This window comes from Prionailurus bengalensis, chromosome A2 (genome assembly GCF_016509475.1).
Source record: "Prionailurus bengalensis isolate Pbe53 chromosome A2, Fcat_Pben_1.1_paternal_pri, whole genome shotgun sequence".
NCBI lineage: Eukaryota > Metazoa > Chordata > Mammalia > Carnivora > Felidae > Prionailurus > Prionailurus bengalensis.
In genome coordinates this window covers 21957779-21974065 of record NC_057348.1, presented here as the reverse complement: position 1 = coordinate 21974065, position 16287 = coordinate 21957779, and the positions used below count along the sequence as shown (strand labels likewise).

At 45.4% G+C, this 16287-nt stretch overlaps 1 protein-coding gene across 2 annotated transcripts in view; it reads left to right on the top strand.

The window, feature by feature from the left end:
- Positions 1–13273, top strand: part of DCP1A (decapping mRNA 1A) — a 58647-nt gene extending 45374 nt beyond the window's left edge. For both annotated transcript variants that reach the window (XM_043587639.1, XM_043587640.1), the window contains 4 exons: positions 4297–5049; positions 6984–7049; positions 8790–9008; positions 9306–13273. In XM_043587639.1, coding sequence (XP_043443574.1) covers positions 4297–5049; positions 6984–7049; positions 8790–9008; positions 9306–9386 — 1119 coding nt within the window. In that variant the 3' untranslated portion in view covers positions 9387–13273. The remainder of the gene's footprint in view (positions 1–4296; positions 5050–6983; positions 7050–8789; positions 9009–9305) is intronic.
- The last annotated feature ends 3014 nt before the right edge of the window (positions 13274–16287 follow it).

Here is a 16287-nt window from a genome sequence, read left to right as displayed (position 1 = left end):
TAATGAATAAAAATTAGTGTAGTTTTCCAGTACTTTTTGCCAAGCAGTCTTGACCATTTTGTTCTAGACGTAATGTGTATAAAAAGAGAATTAACCCAACTCAAAAATGGGCAAATGACTTGCATAGTCATTTTTTCAAATCTACAAATGGCCGATGTGTTGGCAAGAACGTGGAGAAGTTAGAACCATTTTGCATCATTGGTAGAAATATAAAATGGTGCAACAGCTTTGGAAAACAGTTTGGAAGGTCCTCAATTCTATTCCTGGGTGTATACCCAAAAGAATTGAAAACAAGGATTAAACATACTTTACACCAGTGTTTGTAGCAGCATTATTCACAATAGCCAAAAGGTGAAAACAGCCCAAGTGTCAATGCTCAGATGAATGGGTAGACAAGATGTGGTATATGCATACAAATGGAGTATTTGTCAGCGTTTTTAAAAGGAAGGAAATTCTGACACATGGTACAGCATAGATGAATTTTGGGGACACTGTGCCAAGAGCGAAGTAAGCCAGTCACAAAAGGCCAAGTATATGATTGCACTTAAACGAGGTACGTAGAGTAGGCAAATTCATAGGAACAGAAAGTAGAATAGAGATTATCAGGGGCTGTGAGTGAGGAAGTAGATAATGGTGGTAGTTATACAGCATTGTGAATGTACTGAATGCTGCTGAGTTTTACACTTAAATATGGCTAAAATGGTAACTTTGGTTATGTATATTTTGCCATCACTGTCAGAAATCGGTGGGGAGGAGTGGAATTATGTCTGTGCTCATCAGTGGACACTTATGATGCCAGAGATCTAAAAGTGAATAAATCCTAGTGCCCATCTGGGGAAATGGAACGTATGCACCCCTGCTACTAGTTATGTGGCCTGGACAGAGAGGACGAGAAGTGTGTCCCAAATGGGAATTTGCTGTCTGTTTTTGAATTACCTTGAATGGATTTGAAATGATACCAGTGCGTTTTAAATAAACAACTATGTCTTTTATATTTAACGTTTATTTTTGAGAGAGAGAGAGAGAGAGAGAGAGAGAGAGCACAAGCAGGGAGGGGCAGAGAGAGAAGGAGACACAGAATCCTAAACAGGCTCCAGGCTCTGAGCTGTTAGCACAGAGCCTGATTGCAGGGCTTGAACTCGTGAACTGTGAGATCATGACCTGAGCCGAAGTCAGACGCTTAACTGACTGAGCCACCCAGGAGCCCCAATAACTGTGTCTTTAATGAGTCATTGCATCAGGGCATGACAGATTTATAATACTACAGCCTTGATAGCCCATCAGGTGGTAGTGTTATTTTGCATCACGGGGTATGATATTCCAGAAGCATTTGATGAATTTTTAATATTCTAACATAGTATTTGATGTTTCTTAAAACATATACAAACACAGGTTTATTATGATTGCTAGTAAGACTGTCTGGTGTTCATATAATGATAATAGCCAACTCCATTTATCGAATGCTTGTTGGGCACCAGGTATCATATTGAGAAATTAACTTTCACATCAGCTCTGTGAGAAGTAATTGCCATAATTGCCCCCATTTTTCAGATGAGGTAACTAAATAGACTATAGTTTTCCCAGCTAAGCTGGGAATTAAATCTGGGTGTCTTTGATTTCAGATCCTAAACTCTGCAACTTTTTCAGAAGTAAAAACATAAGGAAATTAAACCGTATACAATCTTTTGCATTTATTTATTTATTTATTTTTTTTTACCTCCACAGTTTATAATAGATGTTAGTGCTACATTGTATTTGAAGTAAGATCCTGAATCTGGAAAATTCCTTAAAGTACAAGAAGTGTTGTGACTACAGCATTAATGGGGGGGCGGGGGGGGGGTGCCTGAATCTTGCCATTTGAGAATCCCTTCACTTAAAGCCTTTTGTCCCGGGGCGCCTGGGTGGCGCAGTCGGTTAAGCGTCCGACTTCAGCCAGGTCACGAACTCACGGTCCGTGGGTTCGAGCCCCGCGTCGGGCTCTGGGCTGATGGCTCAGAGCCTGGAACCTGTTTCCGATTCTGTGTCTCCCTCTCTCTCTGCCCCTCCCCCGTTCATGCTCTGTCTCGCTCTGTCCCAAAAATAAATAAAAAACGTTAAAAAAAACATTTTAATAAAAAAAAAAAAGCCTTTTGTCCCATTAACTTGCCAAGAAATATTACATTAATTCTCTTTACTGGATATTTTCTAAGAAGAAATGATTCGGTATGGAATTACAATTTTCTACAACTAGAGGAAGTTTCTGCCTCTTCTCCACAACTGTTCCTTTGCCCCACCTCCGTTCTCTCACCCAGCAGGTGATAAGACACCCCAGTGGCACTCCCTTTCCATCCATCCCTCACAAGTGAGCCACCCTGCACACCCCCTGGGTACTGGCCTCCTTTCCCCGGTTCCCTCCACAGCAGAGGGAGCCTCAACCCCTCCCCTAAGAACCTGCTGCCAGTAAGTCCCTCTCTTCCCCACCCCATCCATCTCAGCACAGTGTCCTGGGCACCTGCTAAACCCGATATAGGTGTCCCCACCGTCCCCTTTTCAAAAGTTCACATTAAACCACTTTTGCTTTTAGGAAAGACCCACATCGGTAACTGTTTTGCCAACCGAAAGAAATCCAAAGACAGTTTTTGCTTATGTGAGAAGAGGTAAAAAGTGAAATAACATTGGACATTTGAGCTACTGATGCAGCGGGCACCCTGGACAGAGGGCAGCCCTGCCCAGCCCCTTCCCTAGGAACCACACTCAGCACCCCAGCCTCAGGCCGCCACAGCCTTGACCTGGGTCTGTGAGCACCTGTTAGCAAGATGTGTTCTAAGGTATCAGAAAAGCCGAAGAGAGGGGCGCCTGGGCGGCTCAGTTGGTTAAGCGTCCAACTTCAGCTCAGGTCATGATCTCAACCATTCATGGGTTCGAGCCCCACGGCAGGCTCTGTGCTGACAGCTCAGAGCCTGGAACGTGCTTCAGATTCTGTGTCTCCCTCTCTGATCCTCCCCTGCTTATGTTCTGTCTCTCTGTCTCTCTCTCTCTCTCTGTCTCTTTCTCTCAAATATAAATAAACATTAAAAATTTTGTAAAGAAAAGCTGAAAATGGGTTATTTTGGGGACCCAGAGATACTCAGAATTTTTCCATATGAATCAGTGGTAATTGCTTCTTCACTTTCTGCCATTTTGGCTTAGAAACATTTCCCAGGAACGCTCCCCCTTCAGATAGCAGGGAAACCTGTAACTACTTGTCACACGGATGTAGCAAACACTTGCTTGGGAAAACCAGTGCTTTTTTCCTGTAGAAATGTGGTCACACCATAGTGCACTCATCCTTCTGCTTCAGGGGCAGTGTAGTGTCGGGCCTTTATCGGCCTTCTGAGGAACTGAAAACCATGTGTTTCAGTGAACCGTCTTTTTCCACGTGAATATATATCTGAGCAGCTAAGTAGTGTACACGCTTATGGAATAAAACCTATGTCGAGGCTGTATGTGTTTTCAAAGTACTTAGGTTAGTTCCCCACTGGAACACAAGCCCTGTCAGGGTCAGACTTTTTTTGTTCCTCCCTACTGTGTCCTGGGGGCACAGGTCAGCGCAGGTCCTGGCACCCTGCAGGCACTCTGAAAATAAAGGGCAAATGAATATGACCATAGCACATGAAGGGAAGGTGTAGAAAGCTCAGGAGTGGAAAGCGTAAATATTCCCCCTCCACATCATTGCAGTGGTATCAGTAAGCCAGACCACTACAGCAGATGCAAAGTGAACATTCTCAGACCTACATGTCTGCCTCTTCTGAATGAATCTGTGATCTTGTAGTAGAAAGGAGGAACGGCCTGCTATTTTAAAAAACAGTTCAGTTTATTTTCTGGTACTTAAGACCTAGTCCTCAAGGTGCAGTACCTAGCTTTTTATCAAGAACTATGAAAATAAAGATAGGATTACTTACTCAGCGTTTGGTCCCTCTGTCCTCTTGAGTATTATTTCCCTGCTTGTGTTACTGGTACAGGGCAACCAAGCACTATTTGTAATATTTCTCCTTTACGTTATATCCCTTTGCCAAGAAAACAAGGTGAATTCTAACACTATCCTGGGAGTCCCTAAAACTTGGATCTTAGTACGAATGCAGATTTCTGCCCACCAGCTTGGGGAGACAAGATGCATTTTGGCCTTAGTCCCTAGCACATCTTCAGTTGTTCCATTTCCTTATTTTCAGACTCCATCTATCGTTGCTTCTGCAAAATGTTTTGGTTAATGGGAAAGAAGTCTGGTTACACTGGTTTGCAAGAGATTTCTTTCATTGGGCAGTTTGATTTGTTTTTCAGTCTGCTCCATCTGGACACAAACATCTGACAGTGGAAGAATTATTTGGAACCTCTTTGCCAAAAGAACAGCCAAGTGTTGTGGGTCTGGATTCAGAAGAAGTGGAGAAGCTGCCAGGAGATGCCTCCCAGAAAGAGCCCAGCTCATTCCTACCATTTCCCTTTGAGCAGTCCGGAGGAGCCCCTCAGTCGGACAACCTGGGTGTCCATCCTGCCTCCCACCACTCAGTCCAACCTGAAGTCCCCACCCCGGTGCTGATCACTCCCGCCTCCATCACACAGTCCAGTGAAAAACAGGCCCCTGTCTATGCCGTCCCGTTGCGCCCTGTGCTCAGTCCGACTCTACCAGCAGAAGCTCCTACGGCACAGGTTCCCCCCAGCTTACCCCGAAACACCACCATGATACAGGCGGTGAAGACCACGCCGAGACAGAGGTCTCCACTCCTGAGCCAGCCAGTCCCTGAGCTGAGCCACGCCAATCTGACTGCCACCCAGAGCCCCTTCAGGGCCCCACTGAGTGTGACAAACACAGCTGGTACCTCGCTCCCAAGTGTTGATCTTCTCCAGAAACTCAGGTTGACCCCACAGCATGACCAAATACAGACGCAGTCACTTGGGAAAAGTGCCATGACATCCGGCTTTTGTTCAGCAGCCGGCCAGCTGGCCACACCTGAGAGCTTCATAGAGCCTCCCCCTAAGACTGCAGCCGCGCGAGCCTCAGCATCCCTCAGCAACATGGTGCTTGCTCCCCTTCAGGTACCGGCAGGAGGGTGGGGGGCTCTAACTGGGTAGGATGGGGCTGCAGAGGCCTTGATGTTGACGCCCATGAGACAGTCACTTCAAAGAGACGACTGTTCCGTACACCCAGGGCCGGAAGACCGGAGGTGGAAAGCCCGGTAATGAACAGCTAGACCGTTGGTACATGGTGTTGTGACTCAGTTCCACTTTCCCAGATATCTCAACTGATACAAGCTAAAAAACAATATTGGTATTTTCCTGTCAGGGCATGCGTTGTAGGGGGTTTTGTTTGTTTCTGCCTGACAATTCCAGGAGTCTGCATTTGACTCAGGACCATAGATCCAGATTATCCCCAGTGTTGTCCCATCCCCAACTCCCTTGGTACTCACTGAGTGCCCACCTCGGGCCATAATCACATCCCAGATTTGGAGATACGGGATCAAGTAAAACTTCCCAGTGAAGCTCATTTTCAGCTGAGATCTGAAGACTCAGTAGGAGTTAGTCAGCTCTTTCCTAGACTTAGAGAAAGTGTTTGAGGTCAGGAAAATAGTGTGTGCAGAGGCCTGGAGATGAGAGGCATTTGCTGAACTTAAAGACCTGTAGTGTGGCGGGGCCTCCTCTGGGAGGACCTTGGGGGCGTAGGTACTGGCTGAGGAGCAGGACTTTGTAAACTCCGTGAAGCAGTCCGAGGCTTGTTCTCACAGCCCCAGGGGGCCTTTCTAGGGCTTTAAGGGGAGGTGGTGAGCTGGGAAAGGAGAAGCTGGAAGTAGGGCCACCCAAAGGAGGCCAGACAGTTACCCAGGCTTGAACTGGTGCGGCCTGACTTCGAGAGTGTGGACCAGCAGGTTTGTTAACAGGTGTGGGCAGTGGGGCCTGGTGGTCGATTGGGAGTGGGGCGTGAAGAAGAGGCTTGCCACTCAGAGAGGGATGAGGCTGGTGAGTGTGCAGATGAGAGCTCCAACTGCGGTGATGCGTACGAGATCACACAGCTTCTCGAGAGGGGCAGAGTCTTCTGCTTGAGAGCAGTGTTGCTTGCCTCCCAAAACTTCAGTCCTGTGCCCTTTGATAAGAATCCACAGTCTTAACATCATACCGAATAGTATTATACAGACGAGCCCATCATAATAATCGTGTGTGATTTCTTAGTTAGTGGACTGTTCTGTTCCAGTCCTTTAAAATCTTGCACAGAAAGAGAGGGAATTCAGTATCTTGGTTATATTGTTCAGTTTTCATTTTGGGCCATTTCTGTTGAGGTTCTCTGTAGTATAAGCAGAGAGAATGTTATAACAGATTGGTGTCACCCCCTGACACACCCGTGCCACCACTGTTCTGCCCCCTCCATGTTTTGGCCTTGGGGACAGCTCCCAGCACTCCAGTGAGCCTCCTCACAGGGGACATTTACATACGTGTATATTTCCATTTCCATTTCATTTAAGGCCTGGGGCTTCACTGAATTCTAATGCATTTGCTCTACAGCAAGAAGTTCTTTGTCTCCCAGTGAAGGAGGACAAAATGTAGCAAGCACATGGAAGGAAGGTGACTCTGCATGAGGACTGTTTAGTGCCGCCCTGTCCAGAGTCCACACGGCCTTAGCAAGGTCTCGTGCTGCCAGAACATGGCGTCTCTACAGACTCAACAGCAAAAATTTGCTTGGGCTGTCCCCAGCTCTTAGATACAGGTTTCTGCTTTCCTTAGAGACCTCTTGACGGCTCTGCACACAGCCCCTCTCTTAGGGAACCCGAGCGGTTCGGAGGCTGTCCCAGAGCCCTGGCCTCACAGATGACACACTGGTTACGTTGTTAAATGTTGCTATCAGCCTCTTCCCTCAGGAATCTAGGAGCTAGTTAATGTCTGAACTATTCCTTATTGCTAATGTGGGTTTATTCCGGTCGCTGGGAAATCTTCATGGAAACTTGTTAGGTCTGTTCATCTTTTCTTCTTAAACATTGCAGTCTATGCAGCAAAACCAGGATCCTGAAGTCTTTGTCCAGCCTAAGGTGTTACCCAGTGCCATCCCGGTAAGGACCCCCTTTCTCTGAAGAACACATTATATTTAAGTTCTTCTGCTGTGTGTGCCATAGAACGTTGTACCTTTCAAGCCTAGAGCCCTCTTAGATGCCCCTCCTAGGCCAGGCTCCCCTGCCACCCCAGCCGAGTTCATCGCCACGGCCCCTGTGGGCTTCCAGTCACCATCTCTGTACTGATGTCTTCCCTGACCGTACGCAGGGCAGGATCAGCCACCAGCTGGGCTGGGCGCTCTGTGTGTGTCAGCTGAGTGCACGTCAGCCTGGTTTCCGTGAGGAGGAGGTGCTCTTTGCCCCGGAAGAGCTGTGATGCCCTGGTTATGAGTCGCTGTTGTGCTCTGGGCGCTCATTGCTTCCCGCAGCTATAACGACAGCGCCTCCCGGGCCTGTGCACTCTGTCCTCTGCTTGTTCTCTCCTGCTTCACTTTTTATTTTTTTTTTAAATTTTTTTTTTTTTCAACGTTTATTTAATTTTGGGACAGAGAGAGACAGAGCATGAACGGGGGAGGGGCAGAGAGAGAGGGAGACACAGAATCGGAAACAGGCTCCAGGCTCTGAGCCATCAGCCCAGAGCCCGACGCGGGGCTCGAACTCACGGACCGCAAGATCGTGACCTGGCTGAAGTCGGACGCTTAACCGACTGCGCCACCCAGGCGCCCCTCCTGCTTCACTTTTTAAATGTTTTCCCCACCCTCCATTACCTACCAACCTCAAAGTGCACACTTATTTTTTCAGTTCCTAAACTTCTATGTTCCCATTTGCCTTTGAGCCTTTGCACCCTCCTCAAGTCTTAGAACTTCAGCTGCAGCCAGCTCCTGACTGGTGGTATGAACTGGTCTTCCCTATATCTCATCCTGCTGCGTGGGGATCAGCAGGGGCGCTCAGCCTGGCATGACACCAAACTGTGGCAGTTTATGAATGGGAGGGGTGACAGAAGAAAGGAATGTAGATGTCTGCTGATTGTATCAAATGTGGGAATTATTAAAAATGCTGATTATTACTGGCTTAGTGTATTCTGATGGTTAGCCATCATTAGCATAGAAGCACATCTAAATGGGCGTAGATGTTCATTTTATTTGTAAGAGGTTGTGTCTTTGTTTTTTAATTTTTTTTAGGTTTTTATTTATTTTTGAGAGAGAGCAAGACAGACTGTGAGCAGGGGAGGGGCAGAGAGAGAGGGAGACACAGAATCTGAAACAGGATCCAGGCTCTGAGCTGTCAGCACAGAGCCCGACACAGGGCTCAAACCCACGAACTGTGAGATCATGACCTGAGCTGAAGTTGGATGCTTAACCAACTGAGCCACCCAAGTGCCCCAAGAGGGTGTATCTTTGATACCTGTAGTGGTATAATAAATGTATTAAACACTACAGAAGAAACTAATGCTTCATATAACTGGATTTTTTTATTCCCCCCCCCCATTTTTTTTTTGAAGTAAAATACAGATAAAGTGCAGGTGTTTTATGAGTTTTAACACACATATATTCCTTGGGTAACCACCCAGTCAAGACATGTAACATTTCCATCACCCCAGAAGGTTCCCTCTTGCCCTCTTGCAATCATTCCTGTGCTCCCCATATAAAACTTTACATTTTTAATTACCATAGGATTGTTCTTACTGTTCATATCTGGCTGTGGTCCTATTTCCTTTCTATGATGATCAGACTTGGCATCCCAATAAACAGGCCCTTCGTCCTTTAACAAGCTTTGTTCATGACCATTGCTCCCCTGCAGGTCGCAGGCCCCACGCTGGTCACTGCAACAACCATGGCAGTGTCCTCAGTCCTGCTGTCCCCAAGTGTTTTCCAGCAGACAGTTACAAGGTCCGCAGACCTTGAGAGGAAAACAGGCGCCCCCTCTCCCCTGACTGTTGGAACATCAGAAAATCAGAGAAAGCCTTCCATTATTCTCAGCAAGTCTCAGCTCCAGGATACATTAATACATCTAATAAAGGTATGTAGGACATCAGTGGAGTCTTTAAACTTTCATTCTTTAATTAAAAAAAAATATGTAAGTTCTTCTTAGAAAATCCGTTCATAAAGTAAATTCAAGCCTAGCCAGGAGTAATGTTTCTCTCTTTCTGAACATACACTCCTAATGGAAAAGTGACTGAGTGAATTCCGAAGTATGGTTTGCACTTGTCTCTGGGTGGTGAGATTCTTTGGGTGATTAGTTCTCAGGTTTTTTCCTAAACTTTTGTCAAGGAAGTAAGTTCTACTGAGGTAAATGAAACATTACCATCTCTTCCAGAATGATTCCAGCTTCCTCAGTACACTTCACGAAGTATACTTGCAGGTTCTGACCAAGAACAAAGACAACCACAACTTATGACTGGAGCAGAATAAATCCGAAGGCAGAATGTCGACCTCAGAAACAAATAGGCCTCGTCATGGAAACTTCTAAACAGAACTTTAAGTTGTGAGAATCCTGAAATTGAGCCTATGAGAAAGAGACTCTCCTTAAGAATGTTTTCCAAGTGACGTTCTCAGTGATAATGGAGGTTTCACTGTGAAGCATCACCAGCAGACCTTTGTTTTGACAAAAAAAAAAACAAAAAAAAAAACAAAAAAAGACCATTGTGTTAAAGTTGTGTGGGTGTTTTCATCAGCTCTAAGAAAGGATGTGAAATTAGGAGTCTGATTTTCAGCTTGCTTTCACTTTCAAGGTCTTAGGAGGGGTCACCAGCCTTGCAGCAGAATTCAGCCCAGCCGCGCCCCTTCCCCTGCTCCTCCCCCCCCTAGAAACTCGAGTCTTAGGCTCATAGTCAAGTTCTGAAAAGAGCAGAAGTCTGCTCTGTGCAAAGTAGCTTTGAGTTTTAAGGATCAGAGTTTTAAGTTGGCGAATTAAGACTGATTTGTTCCAAGTGAAGTATATTTTATATGAATGCCCCATCTGGGCCTTAAAAGTTCTGAAATTTCTCAGTTGTGCTTTGTTTCTAAGTGTCCCCCGTGCTGCCATGCAGCGGCTCCCAGGGCAGTGATACCATGAGAAGAGGGCCCCGCCAGGCCCTGTGACAATATGGGAGTAGCATGTCACACCTTGGAAGCAAAGGCTGGGGCTGGTAAAGACCGAACGCGATCAGAAACCTTCCCTTTATGTTAAACTCTTGAGTGGTTTGGACAGTGTTAAGTTTTGTGTGAAGTGTAGCCTTATTTTCCTTTTCTGTCTAAACGCAGAAATCATTGTTGATTGTTTTCCTTAACACTTTGACAAAAGGACCAGTGGACCAATCTGACAAAGCCATTCTGGTTCCATTCCTCGAGTCTACTGAGAGTAGTTTTAAAGCTATGCAGAAAAGGGAGCTTTTATTCACACTGCCCTTACTTTATTGTAGAATATGGAGGTAAAAACAAAGTGTGAAATTCAGAACTTTACCAATGTATTCCTAGGCTGTGAGTACTTGTGCAGCCCAAAGTGTGAAGATGTGTAAAGATGCTTTGTTATGCTGCTATTGACCTGCCATGATTTATATTTATTCTTTTATGGCATGTAATGGTGATTAGTAATATTTTAATGTAGATTTTGATTTATTTCAGCAATAGTAATTTTAAGATACTCTTTGAATGAAAGTGTCTTCGTTTCTATGATACAGATCATTTTGTAGTATTTAACCAATTAAGATGCACTGCTTACTTTTCTGAGCACTATTTAATGATGGGGTAAAAACCCAATTGGCTCAACCAGCTAGCATAAGGATTAGCTATGAATAATGCTGATGGATGTGATGGTTCCTCGGAACAATCATTTAAGCTTTAATGGTAACTCAATCATAAATCCATAGATTTTTTTTTTCCTAGCTGAGATTTTAGAAAACTACTTGTGAATGACATACTTGTTTTAGTTTGGTCTTAGTTCTTTTTTAGCATAAAGAATACTTTAATTGGCTTTTGTTGGTCTAAACATGCTTCCTGGGCAACTTTTCTGCTTGTCAACTTAGTGTCTTCTCTTCCTGTCTACCTGGTTATTTGTGAATTGTTCAAAAGTCAGGGAAGCTCATACATTCTCATACTCCATTGGGAATAGTTTGTTTTCAAAAGTAGTGTGTAAATTCAGCAACCAAAAATGAATTGCTCGTACGTCACCCAGGAAGGAGAACATCGAAGTAAGATACAGAGTGTTACAGCAGGAGATGGTGTTGGGGGAGCCCATGTGACTCCAGAAACAGGTTTTCGCAGAGAAGAGGTTTGACTACACCCCCAGTGTAGCTTCAGTGGGCTTTGGCACGTGGAAGAATCAAGGGATTCTTGTTGTGATAGGCATTTGACTTGAAATGCCTTGAGTATGTATAATATTATGTGGGAGTTAAGAGCGACTATCTTAAAGAGGGTCTGCAGTCAGATCTGTTAATGTTCACCCTTTAATTCCAAGCAAGGAATATGTTAGACAGAAAAGAGAATCTATGATAAGGTTTCTTTAGTGGGAAAATAAACTTTTAAGTGCCCAAGTCATGGAGACCTGAAAAGGGTAAGCCTGTTTCAACTCTAAGATTCATGTATGATTAACTTAAAATTCAGAAGCCAGAAGTTCACTGTCACAATTACCAGGAAGTTTAGGCCAGAATGAGTCCCCAGAAAAGTCAGGCCAAGCCTGAACAGTCGCAGTTGTATGACCCTGGCCCGGAAGTCACAGCTCAGTTGCCTTACTCCTCGGTCACACTTACTATCCAGAACCTCATGCTGGCTTAGGTTGCATGTTTACGTTGCTGCGGTGACTTCACTGGAACCTTCACTTCAAACCTTAGTTCAATCAGAATGGACATCAAAACACAGATGCTTCTTGCTAGTTCTGCATTTAGGCCACCATGTCCATCTGTGCGCCACTCCCCCCCTCCCCCCCGCCCCAGGCCAGTGGGTGGCCCTGCTCTTGTGTTGTAGTCACCTGGTGTCCTGAATGGACTCCTACACCTCCCAGACAGCCTTGTTCCTTTAAGGCAGAAGCCCCTCCTCGTCGTGCGTCTCTCCAGAGTTCCTAAGGTGGGACTTTGAATCCTAAGTTTCCAAGTGACTGTCAGTGTCAGGAGACGCCTCTCATACTGTCTACGTGGGAGTGTCCACAGCTCACCTTCCAAGGCTTTTCAGCAGCCTTCACAGAGTGGTGTCTTGCAAACAGCCCAAGTTGACTTGGGTCCTTCTCTGCTGAAGGCTGCACACACCTTGTTTAGAATGTGTCTGGCCCAATTTTGCATGTCAAGCATCTGTTCTTTTCCTGCCTGTGTTTCCTTGTAAGAACTATAAACCCTATCAAATCCTGTACTAGGTAAATATGTTTAAACCATGCAGCTTTATTCTTCCCCCCACCCCCCCAAGAATGTAGCTTGAAGTTTTCTCATTTGGGTAGAAGAGGCCATAACTGCCATTGTATTACTAATAATGCAACATGAAATTGAAGGTGCCTAACTGCTTAAAAAACAAAATCAGCCATCACACAGTAACTGGGCAAAAGGTAGAAACAGGAATGAGAGGGGGCACAAGCACGGGGCGTCTGGTCCACGTGAGTGAGGACAAGGATTCACGGGGACGGGTGTCCCGCATTCTTGCTGCATATTTGCTGCTGAGCACACGTTTCTTTCTTACCTAGCTTTGGTTTTCTTCAGTTGTGTTCAGAGTACCTTCTGGAACCAAGAGTGCCCTGTGTTTTCAGGTGTATAAAATGTTAAGATCTAAACCAAGTAAAGCACCTTGCACAGGCTTTTTAAAAGCTGTGCCTGAGAACATTTCCCTGAGTGGGCCGGGGCCTCAAGGAGCCTGTTTTCCAGCAAATTCAGCAGGAGAGATGTGTGCAATGTTTCGCTCGGTTTTGTATTTGACATCATTTGAAATGCTAAGATGCAATATCGTTCACTTTGGGGAAAATGCAGAAGCGTGTTTCCCTTTTACCTGTGTGATCCTTAAGAAATGTGTTTTTAAAATATGTGTTCTAAATGGTTTTTTATTCTGTATTACTGCTTTGGCCATGTGGCTCTCATGACTTTCCGTGTACCAGATTCTCCGCTCCCTGAGGCGTGGGGGTGAGAAGCTCTGGAATTACAGCAAGATTTTGTTCCATGAGCGCAATACTTCATCATTAACATTTTTAATGGTATGGATTTTATACCATCTGTGTATGTTTGCAAATATTAAGTTATTACATGTTTTCAAATGAGCATTTTTCATCCTAAATTTTATATGTTTGCAAATATATTTTTTTAATAAAAGTTCAAAACCAAGTTTTAGCACCTACTACATTTTAATTGTGTTTTTATTTAATTTATAGAAATGGAACTTCTAAATGAGTTGCTACCGTTTGCCAGAGCCTCGCACTGGTGAGATTGGATTAAGGTGAGAGAGCAAAGCTGCCAGAGAAAGCCTTTGGCTGTGTGTTTCCATCCTGGGCCCGGCCAGCTGGGCCACAGGCCACACGGGCTCCTGGGCCTGAAGACCCTGAGTCCAGGCGTCTGTGGATGAGCGCCTCCTTCCCTGGTAGCTAAACATTAAGTGTGTAACTTAATGTGAGTAGACAGCTAAAGAACTTCATTTACTCTGCTGTGGTTTCCCCAGATACAGAGTATGCTTTTTCTTTTTCTTTTTTCAAAATTTTATTTAAACTCTAGTTAGTTAACATACTGTGCAATATTGGTTTCAGGAGTAGAATTCAATGACAACAACTAGTGCTCATCATGATAGAGTATGCTTTATTTATTTATTTTTTTTTTTTTAGAGAGAACAAGCACAATCCAGGGAGAGGGGCAGAGGGAGAGAGGGGGAGAGAGAATCCCAAGGAAGCTCCATGCCATCAGTACAGAGCCCAACACGGGGCTCGATCTCATAAACCGTGGGATTATGATGTGAGCCTAAATCAAGAGTGAAAACATTTAACCTACTGAGCCACCCAGGCACACTGAGAGAGGATCTTAAGCAGGCTACACGCTCTGCATGGAGCCCAACTCAGGGCTCTATCCCATGACCCTAGGATCAGGACCTGAGCTGAAATCAGGAGTCGGCCACTCAATTGAGCCACCCAGGTGCGTCTAGGTTACGCTTCTAATCACAGACAAAAACACTGTTCTATGGGAGACTCTACAATCTGGGGTCAGTTCCCACATTCACTCCATTCATGAGTATCAAGCTATAATGTGCCCAGCATCCAGGATGGTAAGGGAAGAAAGAGGGAGGAAACTAGAATATAATCATTATAGGAAATAGAGAAAAGTTTAAAGAGGAAAAAACTGGTTAATCACCCATCTCCCTAACAACTGTTAACATTTTAGTAAAATCCAAAAGAAATTTAGTTTCCAAGCAAAATTCTCCATAAAATGTTTGTTATCCATGCCTACTTTCTTAAGGCAGAGGATAAGCTAGCCTGTGCTTTATGGCTGTTTACACACACAGACAGACAGACAGACACACACACACACACACACACACACCCCAGCACACACACACACACCCCAGTCATGTACAGCCGCATGCTCCTTCAATACTTACAGATTGCTGTTCTTTATTTTCTTGGATATTCATGGTGAACCATTTTAGGGAGAGAAAGTCGAACCTGAGAGCGGCTGGGGTTATGTGCCAAAGGTCGCTTATTAAGCCAGAATGGGGTCACAGACCTGAAGCCAAGCAGACAGGAGAGCTGGTCTAGAATTCCTTTCTTGACTCTGCTGTCTCCATGATCAATCATCCTGGATTGCTTTTTGTAGTTCCTTGGGTCTCGTTACCACCTCTACCAGTGTTTGTTAAAAGCTAGAGTGGTCTGCTCACCTGCTGGTTTGTATCTGTCGGCGCCTAGGAAACCAGGTAACTAGGCTCATTGGAATTTCTTGAAAAACTAAGGTCAGTGGGTCCTGAATAAGAGCTGTAGCAGATGGGTTTTAGGTTTCTTAGTTGTCTCTAATGACGTGTTTGTGTGTTTGGTTTTTTGGGGGGGGTTTTGGCCAGAGGCACTGGTTGTGCTTAGACTGATGTCAGTCCATCAGTCTGAAAAGGGCCCCAGAATGTGGAGCCCAGAAGACAGCCACAGTCCACAGGAACTGTTTTCTTACCAGGTCCCTGTCACTCCAGAAAAATGAGTCTGGTGCTGCCTGAGCCCTGGCAAGGCCTGGGTGGCTCCCTCAGCCAAACCGCCCCCCCCATTTTCTGTGAAGTCTAAGATTTGGCAGCAGCGGTGCCCTGGTTTCTGAAACAGGTGCAAACCTGAACCCCTGCACACATTGCTACCCAAGTCCCACTTTGTTGTTTCCCTGACATGTCCCCGCTCCCAGAGATTGTCCTTGCCAGGCCTCTCACGGGCAGGGGTCTCTGCCCGAACAGAGCTGGACACCCTCTTTGTCCCACTGGCACTGAGAAGCTTTCCCAACTGAGGTCGGACCCCCACCCTCCACCAGGCTCTCTGGGTGGGGAAGGGGAGTCTAGTAATGGTGTGTGGGCTGTCGCCCCCATTGAACATGAACGTCCAGGGGCTCCACCCCAGCAGGCACCTCGCCCCCTTTTTAAACAAATATTTTGTGATTCCTCCTTTACCATTCTGACCTGGAATTCACATAGAATAAACCTATGCCTGCACACACAATTTTAAAATAATATCCTGGGGCACCTGGGTGGCTCCGTCAGTTGAGCATCTGACTTTGGCTCAGGTCCTGATCTCACACTTTCATGAGTTCGAGCCCCACGTTGGACTCTGCTGTCAGTGCAGAGCCTGCTTTGGATTGCCTGCCCCTCTCTCCACCCTTCCCCTGCTTATGCGCTCTCTCTCTCTCAAAAATAAATAAATATTTTTTTAATAAAATAATATCCTAATTGTGATATAAAGGAGAAATTTTAGGGGTGCCTGGGTGGCTCAGTCGGTTAAGTGTCCAGCTCTTGATCTTGGCTCAGATCATGATCTCATGGTTTGCAGGTTCAAGCCATACCTCAGGCTCTGTGTTGACTGGGTAGATTCTCTCTCCCTCTCCCTCTCTGTCTTCCCCTACCCTGCTCACGCACATGCACGCTCTCACTCTCAAAAATAAATAAACATTTAAAAATTTTTTTGATTTAAAGGAGAAATTTTTAAGTATTATAATGAAATGCTCCATATTAAATATGTAAATGTTTGAGCACAACGACACACATTCCCCAAATTTGTAGAGAAGCCCTGCTTCACTCTGACACTTGTCCCCAGCCCACTCAAAAGATGGCTGCTCTCTGGGCACCTCGGTAGCTCAATGGGTTAAGCCTCCAACTTTGGCTCAGGTCATGATCTTGCAGTTCATGAG